Raw genomic sequence first — 22,297 nt, 5'->3', positions numbered from 1 at the left:
TTACCACAATTTAAAAAGAGAATAGAAGGTAGAAAAGCAACAGACACAAATAATTAACACAAGGGACACACAGGTGGAACTGCGTAAGGAAATATATATACCTAAGTAAACACACATTATGATGCTTGTTGTAGCTGTTGAGGAGCTTTGCAGCGATGTCATTACTCTCACACCAGCTGGTCCTATGACCTCTTTCTATCTTGACACTGACAAAGCTTCATCGGTTTGCACTTCCTGTTCTTCCACTGAGCAAGCTTTACGTGGACCCAACCATATTACATTACAGCATAGTATAGTGTAATAGAGTATATGTAATATACTATAGTGTAATATAGTATAATATAGTAGAGTATAACAGCTGTGGAGCCAGATGGATCTGCATTTGAATGCAAGCTCTATTACTTATTAGCTGCATGACCTTGGCCATGTTACCATGTCTTGAAGCCTTGTTTTTTTCTTCTTAAAACTGTACCAATCACACCTCCAAAAGTTATTGCGAGGACTCGTTGTAAGAATGTAAAGGTGTTAGAGTTTACTAATCGGAGCAGCAACTATTACTATTAATCATAACAACAAATACAACTGTGGAAGTTGAAGAAATGAAAAAAGGAAAGAAAGTGGATGCTAATATGTGTGTTTAAAAATCGTTCTCTGCTGTTTATCAAAACTCGAAAATGGAACGCTCATGTTACATAAAAATATTATTATTCATTATCCAAGTGACTTTAATTTGCCCTCTCAGAAGTTGCCCACTGATCTAAGATAAGGAAGAAAAATAGGATTATTCAGAGAGAAGGTATCAAAAATCCAGAGAGAATTCACCATCACAAATACATTGGTTATACCCTTAGTCAGCTTTCCAGTCCTGCCACTTCTCAGTGTCTGACCCACTTATCTCCATGTGTCATACACCCTCTATGAGGAGGAAAAGTCTCGACAGACTAGATATAATAACAGATGATACAATAACAGATCAGCTATAGGAACATACTCCTTCATCAATATGGACAACTGAGAATTGTCTGTCTCTATTTGTTTGACTGAGAGAAAAAAAGGGTCTTATGTACTAGATTTGGGGTGCAGATGGGTCTGATTTCTCAACAGCCTGGGAAGGGTTGATGGAGGAGGTGAGATGTGAGCTGTGAATTAAAGAATGGCAGCGATACTTTGGAACAATAAAGGCAGGCTGCCAAGTGCCGCCCCCCCCCCCCCCCACCCCAAATCGGAAGCAGACTAGAAGGCTGGCCTAGGGCTTGAATCCAGGTGGGTCCTGATTCCAGTGCTGGGACTGTGCTAGACACATTCCTCCAGGCTGCAAACCAGAAACTTCTTTCTTAACAGCCCCACAAAAATCTTGCTGGAATCCATTAAGACATTGTTTGAACCCTGGTGAACTTCTGGCTGGAGAAGAGAGGAGACTTATGTTTGCAGCAGAAGGTTCATCTTGTCCTAGTACAAAAAGATTTTAGTATGAACCAAGGCAGAGGTTTTCCATGGCCTGTCTATCAGTATTAACTTCTGAGCATTTCCAGTCCATAAGATTCACCCACCAAAAGGATGAAAGATGCAACTTACTGCCCAGGGAACAGAAGAACGACTCAAGGTGTAACTACTCTCTCATAGGCAGCAGGCAGTAGCAAAATCAAAAGCATTTATTAACCAGGAAGACATTTCTTTATGCATGAGTCCACACTGCAGGACCCTGTTATAATTACTAATAATCATGAAGATGGTAGAACTTTAATGCAACTTGCAAAACTATTGCCTTAATAAATTATTTCCTATGACAAGAAAAGATCTGGGATATTTCTCAGACAATTTCGAAATGACTAAAATTCTGGACTTTTTAAAAGTTCTAGGAGCCTCTATCAAATAATTTTACTGTATTTCACGGAAGCTACAGACACTCAATAAAATCTTCATGTAGACTGAAGCCCTGATTTAGAAGTAAATATACAAGAAAATAAAAAGCTACTTGGGGCCGGCCCCGTGGCTGAGGGATTAAGTTTGCATGCTCCGCTTGGGCGGTCCAGGGTTCGGATCCTGGGTGGGGACATGGCACCACTCATTAGGCCACGTTGGGCTGGCATCCCACATGCCACAACTAGAAGGACTCACAACTATAATATACAACTATGTACTGGGGGGATTTTTTGGGGAAAAAAAAAAGATTGGCAACAGTTGTTAGCTCAGGGGTCAATCTTTAAAAAAAAAAAAAATTTAGCAACCTGTCACCATATCCACAGTCCTGTATAGCAGTTCTAAGAAGTCCCTAGTGGCTATGACTGTGTTAATTGCTCCATCCCCTGGCCATGGCTAGCTAATCAGTTCAATAGTACAGACATGCACTATGCCAGATTGTCTTCTCTGGGCTTTGAAAACTGATTGGAGACAGAGAGAGACAGAATATGGTTGGAGCTAAGTTATCCTTTGCCAGATCTAGGCACATCTGTAGCTGAGGATCCCCAAAGCGCCCAAGTTCCCATGCTTCCTGAAGACTTGTCCTGCAGCTTGCTCTTTGATTCTAGTCATCCAATGAGTGTTTTTCTAAACAAATGGTGGATGTTACTACCATTGACCCCTATCCTTCCAATAATTCCCCCTTTTGAACTGAGGTTGAACAGAGAACATTTCTACTGCTTGTAACGAAAAGAATCTTAACATAGAGCATATGTATTTTGCCAGGACAGGCATTTATTTTCCTATCGTGGAGTTAAATGTGTAAAAGGAAACTTTGTTAATATCTGGATTCCCAGCATTTTTAAAAGGAGAGGGCAAAAGCCATAGAAGTTAGTTTAAGGTTTTGACAGTCCAGAAGAAAAGAAACAGAAGTGACGGAAAATAATGCCAAAGGAAACCAATAGTAAATCTATATTGTGTATTTGAAAAGCAGTAGGCTTTAAAGAGAATACAAGGCTAGAATCAAGGGAAAGAAAGATAACATAAATAAGATATATAATCCCAAGAAAAGAAATTTCAGTTTTTCCTTTTGAAGTCATCATTTGTACAGGCTAAGATTTTGTATTTTCACATCTTAAGATTCTTAAAAATTTGAGTAGAATTGGCCCTCTGTATCTACGGTTTCGCATCCGCAGATTCAACCAACTGTGAATCGAAAAGCCTACCATGGTTTCATCTATACTGAACCTGTACGAACCTTTTTTCTTGTCATAATTCCCTAAACAATACAGTCTAACAACTATTTACATAGAATTCACATTGTATTAGGTGTTATAAATAATCTAGAGACGATTTAAAGTATACCGGAGGATGAGCATAGGTTATATGCAAATACTGCGCTATTTTACACAGGGGACTTGAACATCCGTGGATTTCAGTATGGCGGGGTGGTCCCGGAACCAATCCCCTGCGGATACTGAGGGATGACTGTAGTTGCACCTTATCTGATATTCAAATGTTCTTTTAAAGCCTTTAATGAGGCTTCAAGTTGACTTAGAACAAATTTTCACAAGGTTCCTTTTACCCAGGAGAATGGCTGTGTGCATTAGCACCCAGAGCGGGTCCTTGGCTGGAGGACAAGATCAGAGTAGCAGCAGACTCTCCGATGATAACCAAACTTCTCCTTTCTCTTCTTTCTGATGGAAACTGGAGAACCAGTGGCCAATAAGGCCCCCAATTCTTGGCATCCAGGCAAAGAGGATTATAGACCTAAAATTCAGGGAAGGTTAATTGGGAGGGAGGTGTAATTCTGAGAGGCAGTATGATAAAATGAAAAGCATAGACTTTAGAGTCAGACAGATCCGAGTCCAATTTCTAACTCAGCCACTCACAAGCTATGTGACCTTGGGCAAGCAAATTAGCTTTCTGGGCTATAGTTAAAGTTCCTGTAAGAGTGAAATGGTATGTCACGTGCTTTGCTTGGCACAGCATCGGGCATGGTTAGCGCTCAATACATGAGGTGGATTATTTTATTATTCTCATCATTACCGTGATGAAAACTTTAACTCTTTCTTCTTCCTCGTAGAAATACCTAGCCTCTATATCCTTTGGGGAAGGGTCAGAAAGGCAAATAGCTTCAGAGTCCAGGCTGTGTAGGTAATGAAGGAGGCCAGCTCAAGGCTACAGCGACTATTCAGCTCTATGAAATGGTTACGATGCTGGAGTGCAGACCAAATGTTGCAGATCTGATTTTTCAAAAGATATGTTGTGAATCGGGATTTTTATTGGAAATATTATTTTCAATACTGGCAACTAATTGAAATTTTTACAAAACCATCCTATGTATACCAAACAAAAGTTGGCAGTAGGATATATTTGGCTGGAGGGTTGCTAGTTTGCAAGCTCTGCTTTAGAGGCATGAAAATCATCTGGGAAGAAAAAACTACATAACTATACTCTGAATTATAAAGAGAAACTCAGAGAACCCTTGGGAAAATAGGAGGCTAAACCTCCACAGCCTTGATGAAACCATTCTACGTCCACACTGCCTAAGAGACAGGTTTTAGATGAGCATAAAATATTTCTCTGGATTAAACAAAGAGCCCGTGCATGATGAGTGTCAGTGCCCCTCCGACCTGGGGGGAACCTACCTCCTTCTAAGCGCTCATCTTCTCAGCATGTGCCACCTATGCCTGTCCCAGGACAGAGCTTGGGGAAGGAAAAGTCAGGCGAAAGAAGAGCTGTACGTGCTCTACCATTGAGTGTGGCTTTGCCTCAACTGGTCAGCTGTGTCCTTTACCCAATACAAGTAAATCGTTGCTACCTCTATTCAAGAAAAGAAAAAGAAAAAAAAAAACCTTTCTTCCCCAGCTAGGTCACACGAACATCAAGAGTGGAAACGGCTGCACAGACATTATATCGTTGGCTCAATAAAAGACTGTCGCATGCATGGATGAATCAACATTTAACAAATCTTTCTGTCAACCAACAGTACTACTGAGGTTTCTGCCTTAGGAGCTGAGAGTCACCCAATGGGAAGAATTCCTCTCCCGTCAGGAGAACCCTAGGGGACAGAGAGAAGGACAGTTGTCAAGTATAGTGGAGAACTTGGGACGGCATAATGCTGGTTATGTTCTTTCATTTTAATGGGACTTCGGCCACTTCTTCCCAAGCTTCCCCAACCCCCTTTCCCCCTTTCTCCCTTTCTCTGAAATATCTGTTTGTTTCTTTAAATCACCTGTCTCTACTGGCAAAGAAACTAAACTGGTACTCAAGTGCAATAGTAAACCTACATGCACATGGGACTAGCCAGCCGCCAGTTCCTGGCCACTGTGTGACTGCTACAGCTTACAGGTGCAGTAAGTATGCACTTGGCATTTCTGCAGGAATGGAAGTGGGGTGCCTTAAGTTTTAAGACTGTTTATTGTTGGCAAGGTTTTCCGCTTGTATTTTCTTTTATAGTACAACTATTTTTAAGTGAATGGAATGTTCTGTGATAATTTGGTCCCAAGGGAGGGAAATTTACCTCAGGGACTGAAACACACTTAGTAATGGTGAGAGAGACTAAGAAAATGAATAAATAATCCAAATCAAAAGAAAATACTTTAAACTCTTAAAGGTTCTTAAAAACACACATACAAAAAGTGTTCTCACTTAATAAAGATTAAAGAACACTGGACTTGGAGCCAGAAGACCCGGGTTGGAGTCTTGGTGGTTCTGCTACTTGCTGGGTGAGAGACCTTGGGTAAGTTACATGCCTGCTCCATCGCTCAGTGTCTTCAGAAATAGAATGAGGAGACTCAGCTGATGATCTCCAAGGTCCCTTTCAAAGTCATTATTTTGTGATTAGCTTTGCGAAGAGGTTCAAAACATCTCCTGAGGGCCCTGAATTTGTCTTTGCCTCTGTGTTCTATTAACCACACAGATCATTTCTTGCCTTTCTCTCCAGATTTCTCAGATTCTTAAGTATTCTCCTGGATCACAAGTAGTCAGCTCACAGCGAAAACACTTTGTTCCTTCTTGAGTTGAGCTCCTCAGGGCAGTCTAACCAAAGAGGTGGTAGAAAGGACAGGTGGGGTTTATTACAGTAATTTTAGGTGCTTGGGTGGATTTTCCCGATGCTGGCAAGCAGCCCTTCCTAGGCATGTTCCAGGAGAGTCTTTGGCAACCATGAGTGTGCTAAAACTTGGGTAAAATTATGTTCAAGGCTCAAAATCTAGAAGGTAGCTGATGCTTTAAATTGTTTTATTAAGGATTTTGACAATTAAAGTAGCTCCAACATTTAAAAAAAATAATCCCTTTACCTAACTTGATATTTCCTTGAAAAATGCCAACCAGCCAATGTATAATTACTTACTAATTGCCTTTCATATTTGGGTTTGATTTCTAATATTTTTAAACAATTATATGAAGTGTGTTAAGACACTCAATTTCAAAAAGGCTTCCTCAATTCTACTTCGCTATTTTAACTTTTTTTTTTAAACCTAAGGCAAAGTTTCAAATCTTTCAAATTTCTCATATACTTAAACCTTACATTTCAAGTTTCTGGGAAGACTAGCATTTTATAGCCCCAAACTTGATAACTGTATTAATTATGGAGAGAGTTGAACTAATTAAAAATATGTCTGAAGATCATCTAATTTAACCTTGGAACATCCTGTAGGAGCAAACACTCTCCAGATCCATTTTCTAATACACAGTGAGGAAAGAAACAACATCACACTGGAATCCTGATTGATATTTATGGCCTTTGGAAAGCTCGCATTTTGGGAGTTTAATCCCAGGAAGGATCTAATGCCTTCAGCAATGGGAGTTCATCCAGAGAATCTGGTTGATATACTAAACCAACCAACAGTTACCGGGATGGAGAAGATTCTGGGTAGATCTGGGCCATTTCCTAAGCCACAGTAAATAAAGAGTGGGTGGCAGAAGACCCCAAATTCTAAATTATTTCTAGCTTAGTATCATAAAACAAAAAAAAATTTAAACTCACATAAATGGACTTTGTTTCACAGCCTGAAGGAAATGAGAACAAGGCCCAAATAAATTAAAAGATAAGAAAGACATTTAGGATGAATAATTTATGTGATTTAGAAAGGGCTCCGTCATCAAGAGACAAAAATAGTCAACAGAGAGATTTATTGATTCGTTGACCCATCCATGCAAAAGTCTTATATGCAACTCAATATAAAGAAACTAAAGATGAGTAAGATATGGTCTCTGCCAGTAAGGAGATCTCAATTGAATCAGCCAGATGGTCATGAAAATTAATATAAGACAAAGGAAACAAGAGAAAAACAGGTGCAAGAGGTGGGAATGGATATTAGTTACCCTGGGGAGTTTGAAGGACTGTGAGTGCTGGGGAAGAGGGTGACCTGAGAACTGGACCGCAAAGACTTCCCACTTTGGCAGAACTAAATCACAGTGCTTCTCCTACCTGCTCCCACTGCATCCTGTACTTATAATTGTTAGCAGAATGCCTAGCCTTAGTAGATGCTCAATAAATATTTGCTCAATGAGTGAATCTACAGTACTTAATCTCTCTAAACCTCATTTTCCTCTATAGAAATGGGAACAATATAACCCTGCATGGGTTCATGTGAGGATTAAAGGAGATAAAATATATAAAATACTTACATAGCACAGTGCCTGGCACAACAGTGCTCAATAAAGATCAGCTCTTATTATTATTAATATTAGGCATTATTACCTCTATTTTTACAGATGAGAAAAATGAAGCTCAAAGAACCTAATAGATTAGTCCATGGTCACACAGACAGTAAGTTTAGAAGTCAGACTTCAAACTTGTATCTGACTGAGTCCAAAACTGAAGCTCTTCCTCCCATCTCACACTGCTCCTGATTATACTTATCTGTGTTTGAGCCTCGTCCCCCTAAGACTGTAAGCTTCTTGAAGACAGAGATCACGACATTTATCTTCATAGCCCCGTAGAGCCTAATTCAGGACCACATGGCAGCCCTATTTTAAAAATTGATTGAAATTCTCTGGGCCTCAAATATTTCAAATGTAAAGTGGAAGGATTAAACTGCAAGATGTTAAACTCTCTTTTCAGTTTCGAAATTGTCTTCTGTGAAATCACTCAGTGAATGAAGTAGCAGGGTTAATACAAGATGCAGCTAAACGAATAATACTTTGTGAAGAATTTACTATACTAGGGAAAGACCTCAAATCCAAGCTCATTTCCCTTAAAAAAAAAAAAAGGAAAGATGTTCGACTTCTGGCCTGATATCACTATCCATTCATCCAGCATATATGCATTAATGATCTGTTGTATGCCGGTTTCTAAATCAGCTTTAATAGATACAAATACATAGGGTCAGAAATGACTTCTTGGAACAGTAGTGAATGAATGGGACACTCACTAGACTAATGGGTTAGTCATATTAACTCTGTCAAAGCGTGAGATCAGGTCCCTCGCACAGCTAACACAGTCTTTAGATTTACTCCACTGAGATTTGAATCTTTGTACTACATTTAAAAAATATCTTTCTTGAGATAAAATTCACATACTGTAAAATTCACCCACTTAAATTATACAATTCAATGGGCTTAGTATATTCATAGAACTGATTCAGAGAACTGTGAAACCATCACCAAAATCTGTTTAGCCCCCAAAAGAAACCTCAAACTCATTAGCAGGCATTCCCCATTCCACTTCAACCCCCAGCCCTAGGCAACCACTAATTTACTTTTTGTCTCCATAGAATTGGCTATTCTGGACGTTTCATATAAGTGGAATAATAGAATATGTGACCTTTTGTGACTGGCTTCTGTCACTTCTCATACCGTTTTGAAGATTCATTCATGTTGGAGTGTGTATCAGTACTTCATTCCTTTTTACTGTGGAGTAATGTTCCGTAGTATGGCTAGACCACATTTTATTTATCCATTCATCAGTTGATAGACATTTAGATTGTCTCTGTTTTTTGGCTATTAAGACCACTGCTGCTATAAACATCTGACTACAAGTTTGTGTGGACATAGACTTTCATTTCTCTTGGGTATATGCCTGGGAGTGGAATTGCTGGTTCATATGGTAACTCTATGTTTAACATTTTGAGGAAGTGTCAGACTATTGTCCAAAGCACCTGCACAATTCTGCACCACAGTTCATGAGTCACACACACATAGCCGCAAAGAATGGCTATTTCGTGTGAATGTTGCAATAATTCTCATGGGATCCTCTCTTTAGTAATAGAGTGATTCTCCAAAGTGAGAAACAGTAAATGGGGGAAAAATAAGGCACATTTTTTTCTTTAACTAAGCTTGCTTCAGAAAGCTGAAGCTATGGGCTCCTTGAGAGGAGGCCTTGAGTCCTGTTCACCAGAGGATAGCCTAGTGACCAGTAGTAAGCATTAAATATTTGTTGAATGAGTAATAGGCCCAAAAGTCACTGTGAAGTAGGGATAAACTATGCCCCAAGAGAAGTCTGGACTTTGCCTTGGCTCCTGGGAGGTAAACTCTAAGCCCTTGTAATTTCCTGACCAATAAGAGTGTCTTTGTTTTCTGGGGAACTTGGGCCATGCCAGATAGTCTGTGCTAACAGTATGATTTATGGTGAGGGCTTTGGGCCTCATGGTATCAATTCAACCTCTGGAGGGGCTGGAGCCTAAGGTTAGCCATGCAGGTGGTCCACCACATCTATGTGATCAAGGCTCAATAAAAATTCTGGATGCCAGGATTTGGATGAGTTTCCCTGGTTGGCAGTACTCCATGCATATTGTCATACATTGTTGCTGGGAGAAGTAAGCACATTGCACACAACTGTACTGGGAAAGGACAATTGGAAGATCTGCCCTTGAACTCTCCTGGACCCTGCTCTGCGTACCTCCTTCCCTTGGCTGATTTTTATCAGTATCCTTTTGCTGTAATAAACTGTAACTGGGAATATAACAGTGAGTTCTGTGAGTCTATCACACCTGAGAGTAATCTTGGAGAGCCTGAACTTGAAGTTGGTATCAGAAGTGAGGGTGCTCTTGGGGAATCTCAAACTTTGTAGTTAATAACAATGCTGGAACACTTTTAAAGATGATTAGATAAAATTTAGCACATTCAGTATTTCTACAAATGGACCAAAGAATTATTCATGACACAAAGCATCATGGGATAAATCAAGAAAGTTGCCAAATCTGGGTAGAGCTTTCATTTAACAGAACATAGAATTCCTAGGCCACAGAGTTCTCTATCTGAGCTATACATAGTCATACCTCTATTAATGAGGAGGAGTCCTCATGATACTATGCCTCATTATTAACATACCTTTTCCCAGAGGAAAGGGTGATATATAACAGAAATAATAGAATTTGAATTGTAGCTGTACCTTTTTCTAGTTGTAGGACCTTTTATGAGCCTCAATCTCATTTATAAGGTGGAAATAATAAGGATATCCCAAAGAATTGGAACAAGAAGCACACGGTGATATGCAGAGTGCACTCTGCAAACTATACAGCATTAAAAGTGATAAAATTTGAAAAATCTTTCTAAATTAGAATCACTCTGCCTTCATCCTACCTCACTGAATCTTTCTGGGAAAACAAAATCAATGATTTTGTCTTTCCCAGCCCACTTAATTTCAAAGGAAAAATTAAATGGATATAACTTTTCAAACAGTTTTTCCTATGAAAGCTGCATAAAGAAAGGTCTCCCACCTCACAAATTGAATAGCAAAATGGACAAAAAAATCCAATGTCGCAGAGAAACCCTTTCCAAAAGTAGAGATGATACATGAATAAACAAAGGACCCAACTGGGGTGTCAGGAAGGGAACATTATGAGGTGAATGAGTCTCTAGGAATGTCACTTTCTATATCTCTTAGCTATTCACAGAGAGAGGGTACCTCAAGGAACTTCAAAACACCATACACTAATTTGACTTCAGTTTTTCCTAAAAGCAACAAACATTTAAGTTGACTTGTCTAACTGGTACATGGTCATAGAAAAGGTTAACCTGACAAGTTTTAATCAAACATAAATAGGCCTATAAGTATACAAACTTAATGGAACTCACCTTTTGATTGTGAAGACAGAGTTAAGATGGAGGAAGAAAGATTATAAATTCACAATATTATGTGGCAGGTAGTGCGCTGTATTTACATTATCTTCTCATCTCTCACCACTGCCCCAAACCAATGCCTGACACTTCTCCTATCTTCTACAGCCCAGTGAACAGCAGACTATAAACCTGGGCATCATCTTCACCTCTCAATTTCTTTCTCCTACTACATTTAACCAACCACCAAGCCCATGGATTCTGTCTCCTGATTTGTTTTCAAGTCTCTTCTTTTCATCTCACTACCAATTTTTGCCCTGTTCCAATCCACTGCCCTCACTAACATTGAGCACTTTTTCTAAAATACATATCTTATGTTTCATCTGCTTGAATTATTTCAGTCGCACTCTTTTCCCCTCTGTAAGTGCCCACCTTCTTAATGTAACATACATGTCTCCTCATGACATAGGTCCTGACAACTTTTTTAACCTTCTATCTCTTCACTCTCCTTCTTCAATTCCAGGCACTAATTAGGTCTTTCCAGCTATCCCCTCCTCTGAACATTCCTTGATCCCACATCTCAGTTAAATAGCCCTCCTATTTACCGCAGTCTAAATTTCTCCCACTGTGACTCCCACATACTATTCAAAAATATGTGTATGTATATATATATATATACATATATGTGTGTGTGTATAGATGTATATGTTTGTACTATATACAAATAAAAAGGCATGTACGCTATTGTGGGTTGAATTGTGTCCCCCCAAAAGATATGTTGGAGTTCTAAGTTTCACTACCTGTGAATGTGATCTTATTTGAAAATTGGGTCTTTGCAGATATAATCAAGTTAAGAAGAGGTCCTACTCAATTAGAATGGACTCTAATTCAATATCACTGGTGTTCTTGTAAGAAGAGAAAGCAGAGACACCAGGAGGAGAACGTCATGTAAAGACACAGGGACACACAGACACAGAGGGAAGTTGGCCACATGAAGATGGAGGCAGAGATTGACGGCCACTGTGAGAAGCTAGGAAGAGGCAAAGAAAGGTTGTACCCAGAGCCTCAGAGGAAGCACGGCTCAGATGACGCACTGATTTTGGACTTGTAGGCTCTAGAACTGTGAGAGAATATATTTCTGTTGTTTTAAGCAATCAAGTAAAGAAACCCACCATGTAAAGAAATTTGGGCTTTCTTTACCCTGAAGCAAAAGAGTGCAATTGAAATGATTCCAGCAGACAAGAAATGAAGTCAAATCTTTACTTTAGAGAGAGCCCCTCTTTACAGTGAGGAGAAGACAGGACAGTGGCTAGAGTATACTTTCTTGGATAGGGTGAGGGGAATGTAGCAGTGAGTTTAGTATACTTTCCTGGATACTTGTCATAGCTCCCCTCACAGGGTAGGTTCTGGGAGGGCAGGGATTGTGTCTTTTTCTGTTCATTCACTTATTTCCAGTATCTAGCACCCTGTTAATTCCTAAGTAAATATTAGTTAAACTATTGAATGAATGAATGAATTTTTCATAATAACCCTAACAAGGATATCATCCCTGATGGAAGAGATCTTGTTCAACTTTGTATCCTCAGTACCCAACATATAGCAGATGGTTGAGAGAACAAATAAACAATGCTCAGAAACTAAGTAATTTGCCAAAATCCAACTGCAAAGTAGTTTATTTCATCTTTATCATGCAAAGGGGAGAAAAAGAAAGACTGTGCATTAAATCTTTTAAGCAATACTGTGCTTCCATGTGGAATTAGATTACAAAACACAGAAGGAAAAATGGCCAACTCCTCGTTTCTGACATCACCGCCTTTAGAATAACTGGTAGACATTTGATACTATTGACTTAGGTCACAGACAGAGATGGAGAAATAATCATGCCATTCAATTCATTTCAAACTACTCACCACAGGAATTATTAAAAACGGAAAGATCTTTGTTAGAAGTATGGTTCGTTTAATGTTGCCACAGTATAGACATCAAAACTCCATGATCCAATTTATTGCTTGTTTCTTTTTTGTATTATTCATTTTAAAACAATGTTACATAAGGCATTACTTGAAAGGAATGCTCCTTTACCTTTTTGAAATGCCTTATTTTCTGAAATAGCAGTAAGCAATATTATAAATATTCAGATTCATTACAAAAGAGCTTATTTATAATTGTACTATGTCTTTTTGATTTATGTATATTAGGTATCAACTGATGAATTTCATTAATTATAAAAATAAAACACAATTTCCTGTATTTGACTTCAAAATAACCTCAAAATTATTTTTAACAGCAGCATATGTTCTATCTGTAAACTTATACTACTCTTTTTTTTATATATTTAAAACAGAAACCAGGTTTGAACTTTACAACAAATATAAATGGGGTAAGTTGGATAATGAAAATTAATGAATAACAGCAGTACTAATCGAGCTGATCCTATTTGCGATGGCTCATTAACTCCATACAGGATGCAATTCACTGCCCTGGATCAGGAGCTGATAATGGTGCCACGTGGAGCTATTAGCAAAAGAAGATTGCAATAGGAAATTAACAGGTCTATTCATTCGTTGAGAAGTCAGTATCCCCTTTTGTGTGTATAACCACATTAAACCATGCACTCACAAAAGCAATAAAGAGGAAAAATTCAAAGACAAGAAGTAATTTGGGTACTACTACTTCAAGCTAGTATTTATCAAGCCCATAGTAAGCACTTTAATGCATTTGATGACTTAATCCTTACAGCAATCACACACATTATCCTCACTTTGAAGATGAGTTAACTGAGGCTTCAGAACTTGCTCAAAGTTGCACACCAATGAGGGGTGGAGCTTATATTTAAACCTAGGCAGTCTGACTTCAGAGCCTTTGCTCCTAAGTATTCATACAATGATACATTGCCCGGCTAGCTCTGCCTTATCTCTAACTTCATCTAGTCCAGAAGGAGAAAGAGCAAATAGAAATCCCAGTGTTTCTCAGTCTGAGACGCAAGATGGGGAGAGACAACACAATGACCTGCTGGGGGCAATTATCAGATTCTAGAAGGGAGGGAAAGGGAAGAATGTGGTTTGAAAAGATACATTCACTAAACCTGTTGTTTTCATATATAAATAACAGAGTTAAAGCTGGACAAAATCTTGGCTCATGGGATATGCTGAAGAAATAACACAGGGGGCATAGTTAAAAAAATGTTGATAAACATTGACATTCTCTGACCTCTAGTCTGCCATTAACTAGCTGTAAGATCCTGGGAAAATCACACAACCCAGAGCAGCAATATTTCTTGGGGCTGGACTAGATGCTCTCAAAGGCAGAGCTTTCCAACTGCGGGTCTGTGAAGCACTGTTAGTGACAATTTCTGTGCTCTGGAGAAAAAAAGAAAAATAAGTACAGGGTAGTGACTTGCTCATAAAGCAAACTATAATCAATTTTAAAGGATTGTCCTTGATTCTGAAATCAGGTTCTTACAACTTTCTTGCTATTAACATTTCAATTATGAAATGATGACGGTGAAAGTACATGATAAAAGGTCTCCTTTATTAGTGTTCTTAGCAGAATAAGAAGTTGGTTACCTTATTTCATTCTGTAAACCTTTTTGAATTGTTACAGGGTTATGAAATCCCACATAAGGAATCACTACTTTAATATATTTTGGAACTCAAAATGTTCAGGGTACTCTACATTTCCACTGCTCTCTACAGTTTGTGAAGCATCTTCACATGAACTCTGTCACTTGGTGCTCTATAGTCTGAGACAATCTTATTTTCCACAGATTGAAAAATAGAATTTAGGAAGGCTAAGTAACTTAACCAAGATTACACAGATCACTAAAGAAGAGCCAGATTCCAATCCATGTCTTTTGACTTTAAATCTTGCCCGCTTTCCAATCTACAAGTGGTTCATAAATCCAAACGATAGGATGATAAGGAGAATGTTCTCTATATAGAGAACTAATAAATTTGAATTTCTAGGTGATGGGGCCTTAGAGTGGTATCTTTTAAGAGCTCTCCAGGTGATTCTGGTATGCAGACAAGTTTGGTACCAACACTATTTAACATCTAATGGTACCTGCCTCTGTCTACCCAGCCTCACCAGAAGGAATAGGAGCTTTGGAGTCAGACAGAACTGGGTGACTCTGGGCAAGTCCTATAATTTACCTGAGCCTCAGTTGTTCATCTGTGAAATGAGGATAATGCCATGAAATATGTAGAATTGTAAATATTAGGAAAAATACAGTCATGTGTCACTTAACAATGGGGACACATTCTGAGAAATGCGTTATTGGGCAATTTCATTGTTGTGTGAACATCACAGAGTGTACTTACACAAACCTAGATGGTATAGCCTACTACACATCTAGGCTATATTATACTAATTTTATGGAACCACCATCGTACATGTGGTCCATCATTGTCTGGAACATCATTATGTGGTGCATGACTGTACATGTAAAGTGCCTAGATCTGGTAGTCACTCAAAAATGGAAGTTATTTTATCGCTAGTATTAATATTACCACTGCTACCACGACTACTAGAATGAATACACTGCCTAGAATGATTCTCTAATATTACTGAGTATGAATAAGGTATCTATTGTAAATAGTGATGATCCTAGAATTTTCCTGAAGCAAATCCACAACAAATACAGAAAACTCATTCTTTCATGACCTTGGGACAGTCTCCAGGTCTCAGTTTCCTCCTCTGTGAAACAGCAATATCTGTGAATTGCTAAGCTATCTCCTGGCTCAGAAAAGCTAAGACTTTAATTAAGAGTTCAAGGCCCACAGACTTTTGAGGAAGAGGTTCTTAGTGGAGTATTAAACAGTATAACTGAAATGATTGTACTTATAAATGACCAATCGCTGTAGTTATGCTGTCCTTTTTTTAATCAAGGCAAAACTATGTCCAAAACTAGATATTTACTTCTTTATATTGTATAATTTGTATCTACCTAGCATCAAAAATATTTGAAGAAACTTATAAAAACTTAGGAAACTTAGGGGCTGGCCCCGTGGCCGAGTGGTTAAGTCTGTGCGCTCCGCTGCAGGCGGCCCAGTGTTTCGTTGGTTCGAATCCTGGGCACGGACATGGCACTGCTCATCAGACCACGCTGAGGCAGCGTCCCACATGCTACAACTAGAAGGACCCACAACGAAGAATATGCAACTATGTACTGGGGGGCTTTGGGGAGAAAAAGGAAAAAATAAAATCTTTAAAAAAAAAAAAACTTAGGAAACTTACAAAAAGTTATAATAAGAGAAAAAGCCAGAGAAAGAGCTAAGACTCCCCAACAAATGGAGCAGAAATGGAAGAGAAGGGAAATAGGGCAGAGGAGATGATTTTTTCAAAAAACTAGGAGAAGCTGTTTATAAAAACTGCATTTTTCAGTTAGCCTTAAGATTTTTGACAGTCTTCTAAAAATCATGAAAATATGGCTTTTTCTTAATGTTTCTTACCAAAGACTGAAGATACTAATCACCAGTATACAGATATAACTTAAATAAAGGATTTTTTTCTAAGTAGAATGGAACTTATGTATTTAAACTCTTTTGAGGGAAAAGTGAGTGCTTTTCTTTGGATAGCTAACTTTGGGTAATCATCTTGCTATCTTCTGTTCCTTCCCTCCTTTTAATATAATTCAAGTAGGTTTTAATCATGAAAACACAGGTTATTATGGTAATGGTAGCAAGGATCCAAAATTATATCCATTACAAATTCATGTTAAGCTGTAGCTTTTGATCCCCTGGGCAAGATTAATTTGATTTATTGCTTTCTCCCCTCTGCCCTAGTTATAATCAAAATGAAAACTTCTTCCTGGTTTTAGGTTTAGCTTCCTTTCTGTTCCTGCTGTCACTGCCATGGCCCAGGCTCATGCTTTGCCTTAACTTGGCTGCTCTGAGCCTCTTTTTCAGCTGGCCTCTTTGCATCCAGGGCTTTCCTCTTCAAGCGTTCTATAACTGCAGTTATATTAATCTTCCTACAGCAGAGCTATGATTATGTCTTTTCTCCACTAAAACTCTTTCTTGGCAACCCACTGTTCACCATAGTCCTGTCTGCCATTTGAGCCTCCATGATTTTCTCCCAAACTACCTCTCTGTTTTTCCTGTGTACCTGGGGAGTATCCTGCTCTCCAGCCAAACTAAACTATTTATTAGTGCTTAAACACAGTCTGAGTTTTTCCATCTCTTTTATTATACTGTTGCCTCTAACAAGACAAAAAAACAAATAAAATAATAATAACTGGTCATAATTTCTATATATAAGAACATTCTTTTCAAATATCCTATAGTTTACATTTGCCCCCGAATCTCACAAGCCACACTCATAAGAATCTAAGTTAATGAGGCATACTTATATTTGTTACCAAAAGTCCAGCACTGTCCCTCCATATTTACTCTCTATAAAATTTATTCTTTCACTGCTGAGATGGGATTCCCTTTTAGTTGCCAAGGTATATGAGCCAGCTGGCAGGATTAGTCCAGGAAAAAAACACGCCACGTTGAACTCACTTGCAACAGAAACAAAAGAAACCTAATTTGCTGATCTGTCTTGTTTATTTTGGTGCATTCATCGGTCTAATACAGTACAAACAACTTTGGACTAGATATCGGGGGACCTGGAATTTAGTCCCATTTCTGCCATGACCAACCACGTAACTTTCAGAAAATCATACACTTGTTCTGATCCTTGTTTTTTTTCATTTACAAAATGGAAATCTGTCTTGCTTTACTCAAGCAGCATACATACATGAGGAATTATTATTTTAATTGCCATTCCCTACAACATAGCCTTTTTCCATATCTGTTTTACAATTTTCTAAAGCTTTTGCAGATTCCATAATTCCATTTCAACACCACTGAGAATCCCAGAGAAGGAAGCAAACCCCACACACCATAAATGATGTTCAAATGCATTGCTTAGAGATCACCTCTTAGACCTTTCCTAGCTTTAAAACAGTGAGATTCAATGTTCAAATTTATCTGAAATTCACACATCTCCTGTACAGAAAGAAACCTTTAGATATGTAAAGGTCATCTCCATCCGCCAATCTGACAAATGCTTGGACAGGCCACAATTTCCTTGTCTCACGATTCTAAACCTCATGAAGATTTAGTACATTCTGCCTCCCTCTCAAATACATAAAATCTTGCAGGACATCTCACATCTCTTGTAGCAATTCACACTACAGTTATTCCTTTTACATCTCAATATAGATTTAGATTTTAAATAAACGCAAGAATTTAAAACAACAAATTACTGAAACATATTTTATGTTAATTCTTATATTGCTAGCTGTGATATTAGAGATTCTGAAGAAAGAAAAATTTCCACCAACATCTTCTTGGGAGAGGCAAAGTTTCTCAAAATGTCTGCTTTGTGAGATATAAAAGTATATGGTTATATTTCTTTTCACAAATTTTATATTAATGATATATTTTTGCTGGCCAGATAGCCAACTGAGAAAAAAAATAAGTCAGGGTACCAATCTGTCTCTTTAATAGGAGCTGGGTTTCAGAGCTGTAAGATTATCTGAGATTTTCATCAAGGAAAACAGATCCAAAGTCAACAAAATTCATTACCCCATCATCTAGCTGGTGTTGGGGGATGGGAGGGAGAGGCGTGTCAGCCTCAAAAAATATATATACAGTTAAATATAGCGCACATGAAAATATAGCAACTAGTTGCTCTACAAACTAGGCTGGTCACCCTAATCCTAAAAGTGGACTTTAAAATCAAGATGGCAACATACCAACTGTCCATCACCTTACCAACTCTCCACCCAGTGTAGACATGGATAAATTGATACCAGAAAGCAAACCTCTTTGCTATCCCTGTTTTAAAGATTTACCTTTTTGAAATCTGAACTAGCTGACACTTCCATGCCTTTCTCTACAGTTTTTCTGAATTTTCAACAAAATTACAGGTACAATAAAGAAGCAAATAGTTCTGCTACAGTTTACTTGGAGATTTTAGAGCCAATCTCATCTAAGCAATTCTGAAGCTCTAAGAAAATGAAAATTGATGCCTCCAAATACACACACACACACACCACATTTCAGGGACAACCAAGGTAGAGGTAATTTCAGAGTGTAGTACAAAAATGATACACAATATTCAAAAATTTTTATGCTTCCATATTCAAGTGAGACTCAAGGAAAGGAGAAAAACCTCTAGCCCATGTTTTCTTAACACAAAATACCACTCTTGTCATTTTAACTGAAATTAAACCTCAATTTTCAAATTTATCATCATTTATAAACTCTAGAAAAAGTAACACTGATTGGTTCAGACAGGAGGACTACACAAAGATATTAAACCCTCTGGAAAAACAGCACGAAAAGAAGCCAGCACTTACTTGGCATAAACCACTGATGCACATATCCAAGGATTCTGTGTAGCAACGCGTCCCATCTAAGACTTTAGGTGCCAGTTCAACAACCAGGGCTGTCCCTTTGGCCTGGCACTTGAGTGAACATGGGTTGTCGGGGTCGTTAGACACTGGAAGCCATTCATAAAACTGGCCATGGTGCTTGACATCATTATGAGCTGAACATTGCTGAGCTCGGAAATCCCCTGCTTCTGGTGGGCAGTCCTGGAGAAGAAGGTGGGGGGAAATAAAGCACAGGTTAAGAGGGCGCCACACGGAAAACTGAAGCAGCTATGTGGTCTTTAAAGGTCCTAGAAAACAAAGCAAATGTTCTGTCATTACAGATGGACCCTCCATGTCATCTGAAAGGTCATATGATTATTTGGCCCTCAAAATCTAGAGATTTGAGAAAGTAATCACCTTGAAATATAATCTGGTTGAAGTTAAGTGGGAGAGAAACCAGCCTGAAATATAGTTTTTCAAAGATGTTGATTGGTCCATGGATTCCTCCACATTGTAATATCTCTTTTATTTCCTTATGATTTAAGTAGATCTTACTAAAGTCAAGGGTTAGTTGAAAGTATTGCTGTCACTTTCAGTTCTGATACCAAGAGCTATGACATAACTTTATTTTAGCAACTAGCAGCAAGAGTTATGATAATTTCATTCAAAAATTTTCTGTGGGGTTGTTCATGAGTTTTTTTCTAAAACATTATACTTAGGCTGAACAGTATCTAGAGTTAAATTGTGGGACAAAAAAGACAAAGTAGCATTTATACCTGAATTTCTTTGGCTTAAGGCAGCATGGCAGAGTGGAAAGTGACAGACTTCCTCCTCAGATGTGAGTGTGGCTGCAATCTGGTGGGTCTCTCTGAGCCTAGCTTTCCTTGTGTTTAGGGCAGAGGAGACAATCATACTCAGCTCTCAAGGTCATTTTGAGAATTTCTTGAGATTATGCCAGCCAAACACTGGCACACGGAAGACAGTACATGTAGCCATTACTATGATTATTTAATGAAGCCACTGAAGAGAAAGAGTTGGAGAATTAGGAGATTCTCTGAATTTGAATTTGAAATCATACTGGCAGAGACCAGCGGAAAACAACAGTGTTTTAAATATATATTTTATAAATGGAATTTTAAAATGTAAAACTATAACTAACAATAGCTATTATCTAATGAACGATAAATGTTAGCAAAAGCAAATAAGATTTAACTTCAAAAAGGCAAGTATCACCTAAGCCTTGGAAAGGATTTTGGATGGGTCTGCTTTATTTTACAGGTGCTCAGATTGGGATATACTATGGAATATTGTAGAATATCCATCTGTGGAAAGGCTTTTAGGACAATTTTTAATCTTAAATAATGGATTTGCATGTGGCCGTTAGCAGTTCCTGATTACTACATTATCATCTTTAAGAGTTCTCTTATACCAGATTTCTTTCTCTGAGAATCTATTTACATTTAAAGAAGCATTCTAAGAATAGCATGACCCTATTTTATAAACTGGAATTCTTGACTCTTTTCTCAAATTTCAATGTAACTATAAGTAGCATATAAGGCTATATTGTTTGGGGGAGCATAAATTCTTTCTAGGCAAAATGGGGTATAAACAATTAAATACTTATTTAGGATGAACTTAAAATAGCTCAAAATACAATATAAACTTTTAAAAGCATTTTATTGTTAGTATTATATGTGTTCTCAGAGAGAATAAAACATAGTAAAGGAAAAGGACAACTTACATATCATAGGTATAGATATATAGGTACCCAACAAAGCTTAAGTGATTTTGAATATTGTCTGAAAAAAGTATAATTAAAATTCATTGCTATTATTAACTCCTTAAATGATAGGCTATAGTTTAAAATCTTTTTAAGGATCAATTAATGAATTAATAAGTGTGTATTCTACTTTCTTTGTTGTGATAGTTACTTATTTGTTGTGAGAAATGAAACAAAAACCACAACCTGCAAAACCATGCTATAAATCACAAAATGGGTAAATCGTATGACAGCAATACAAATTATCAGAACTTAAACGTTTTAACACCAGCTCCTGTCAGACTATGTGTTCCAAGACAAGCACACAAACAAACTGATTTAACATGAATTCTTCATGGACTTATGTTTCAAAGACAAGACCCCAACTTGCCTAATTTACAAATCTTACCAGTCTCTTCCTATACCTCACTCTCTACCTTCTGTCTTGCAATAAACCTATGACTAACCACAGCTCCCAAGCTCCACACGTCCTCTTCTCTGGTTTCCCCCATTTGAGACATTATAGAGACTGTCAAGGTGCTTCTTGCCCTTGTTTAGCAAGTTTAATGAAACCAGCTTTATATGATCAACAAGTTTCCCTGGTGGCCATTGCATGGGAGCTTCCACAGTTGAACTGATCGTTTAATTAATAATGTTTAAATAAAGAATTTTCAGTTGCAAAATACCTGTCATCCCAAGTCACTTGATTACTCAGTAGTACAGAAGAAATGCAGAAGTGGACTCAATGAAGCGGAACATTGAGGAAATTGTTTAGAATGGTCCCAAATCCCCCTCATAATTACCTTTACTTCCTTTTTCTATGAATAAAAGTGAATCAGCTGTAAGGGAATTCCAGGGTCAGGCTGAATTGCCTCCGCATTAAAGTAATGAGGGTAATATGTAATTAAGAGACCTCTTGGTACGAACCAGCGATAATTTTCTGCATTTATCCAAAGCCAAGAAAATAGTGTCAATTACATTTTTAAATTGATGTTACGTTATCTTAGCATAGACATAAAACTCTTACAGAGTGTCCTATGAGCTCATTCTGTCCAACAGAATGTGTTGAGTCTTCTCATCTTTACTAAAAGAAGTAAGACTCAAAGGCAGTTAAAGGTAAAATTAGAAAAAAATGAAGTAAAAATGTTAAGACTTTTAGAGTTGTTTTTTCTGTGACAAAAACTAGTAAACATATTCAGACACACCGGGGCCAGCCCGGTGGCGCAGCGGTTAAGTTCGCATGTTCCACTTCTCAGTGGCCTGGG

General features: G+C 38.0%; 1 protein-coding gene across 3 annotated transcripts in view; it reads right to left on the bottom strand.

The window, feature by feature from the left end:
- The window catches only part of ADAMTSL1 (ADAMTS like 1), an 852,153-nt gene that overhangs the window by 259,895 nt on the left and 569,961 nt on the right, over positions 1 to 22,297 (bottom strand). For all 3 annotated transcript variants that reach the window (XM_070495595.1, XM_070495594.1, XM_014845577.3), the window contains one exon: positions 19,259 to 19,495. In XM_070495595.1, coding sequence (XP_070351696.1) covers positions 19,259 to 19,495 — 237 coding nt within the window. The remainder of the gene's footprint in view (positions 1 to 19,258; positions 19,496 to 22,297) is intronic.

Source organism: Equus asinus, chromosome 23 (assembly GCF_041296235.1).
Source record: "Equus asinus isolate D_3611 breed Donkey chromosome 23, EquAss-T2T_v2, whole genome shotgun sequence".
NCBI classification, from domain to species: domain Eukaryota; kingdom Metazoa; phylum Chordata; class Mammalia; order Perissodactyla; family Equidae; genus Equus; species Equus asinus.
This window is presented reverse-complemented; position numbering and strand designations above follow the sequence as displayed.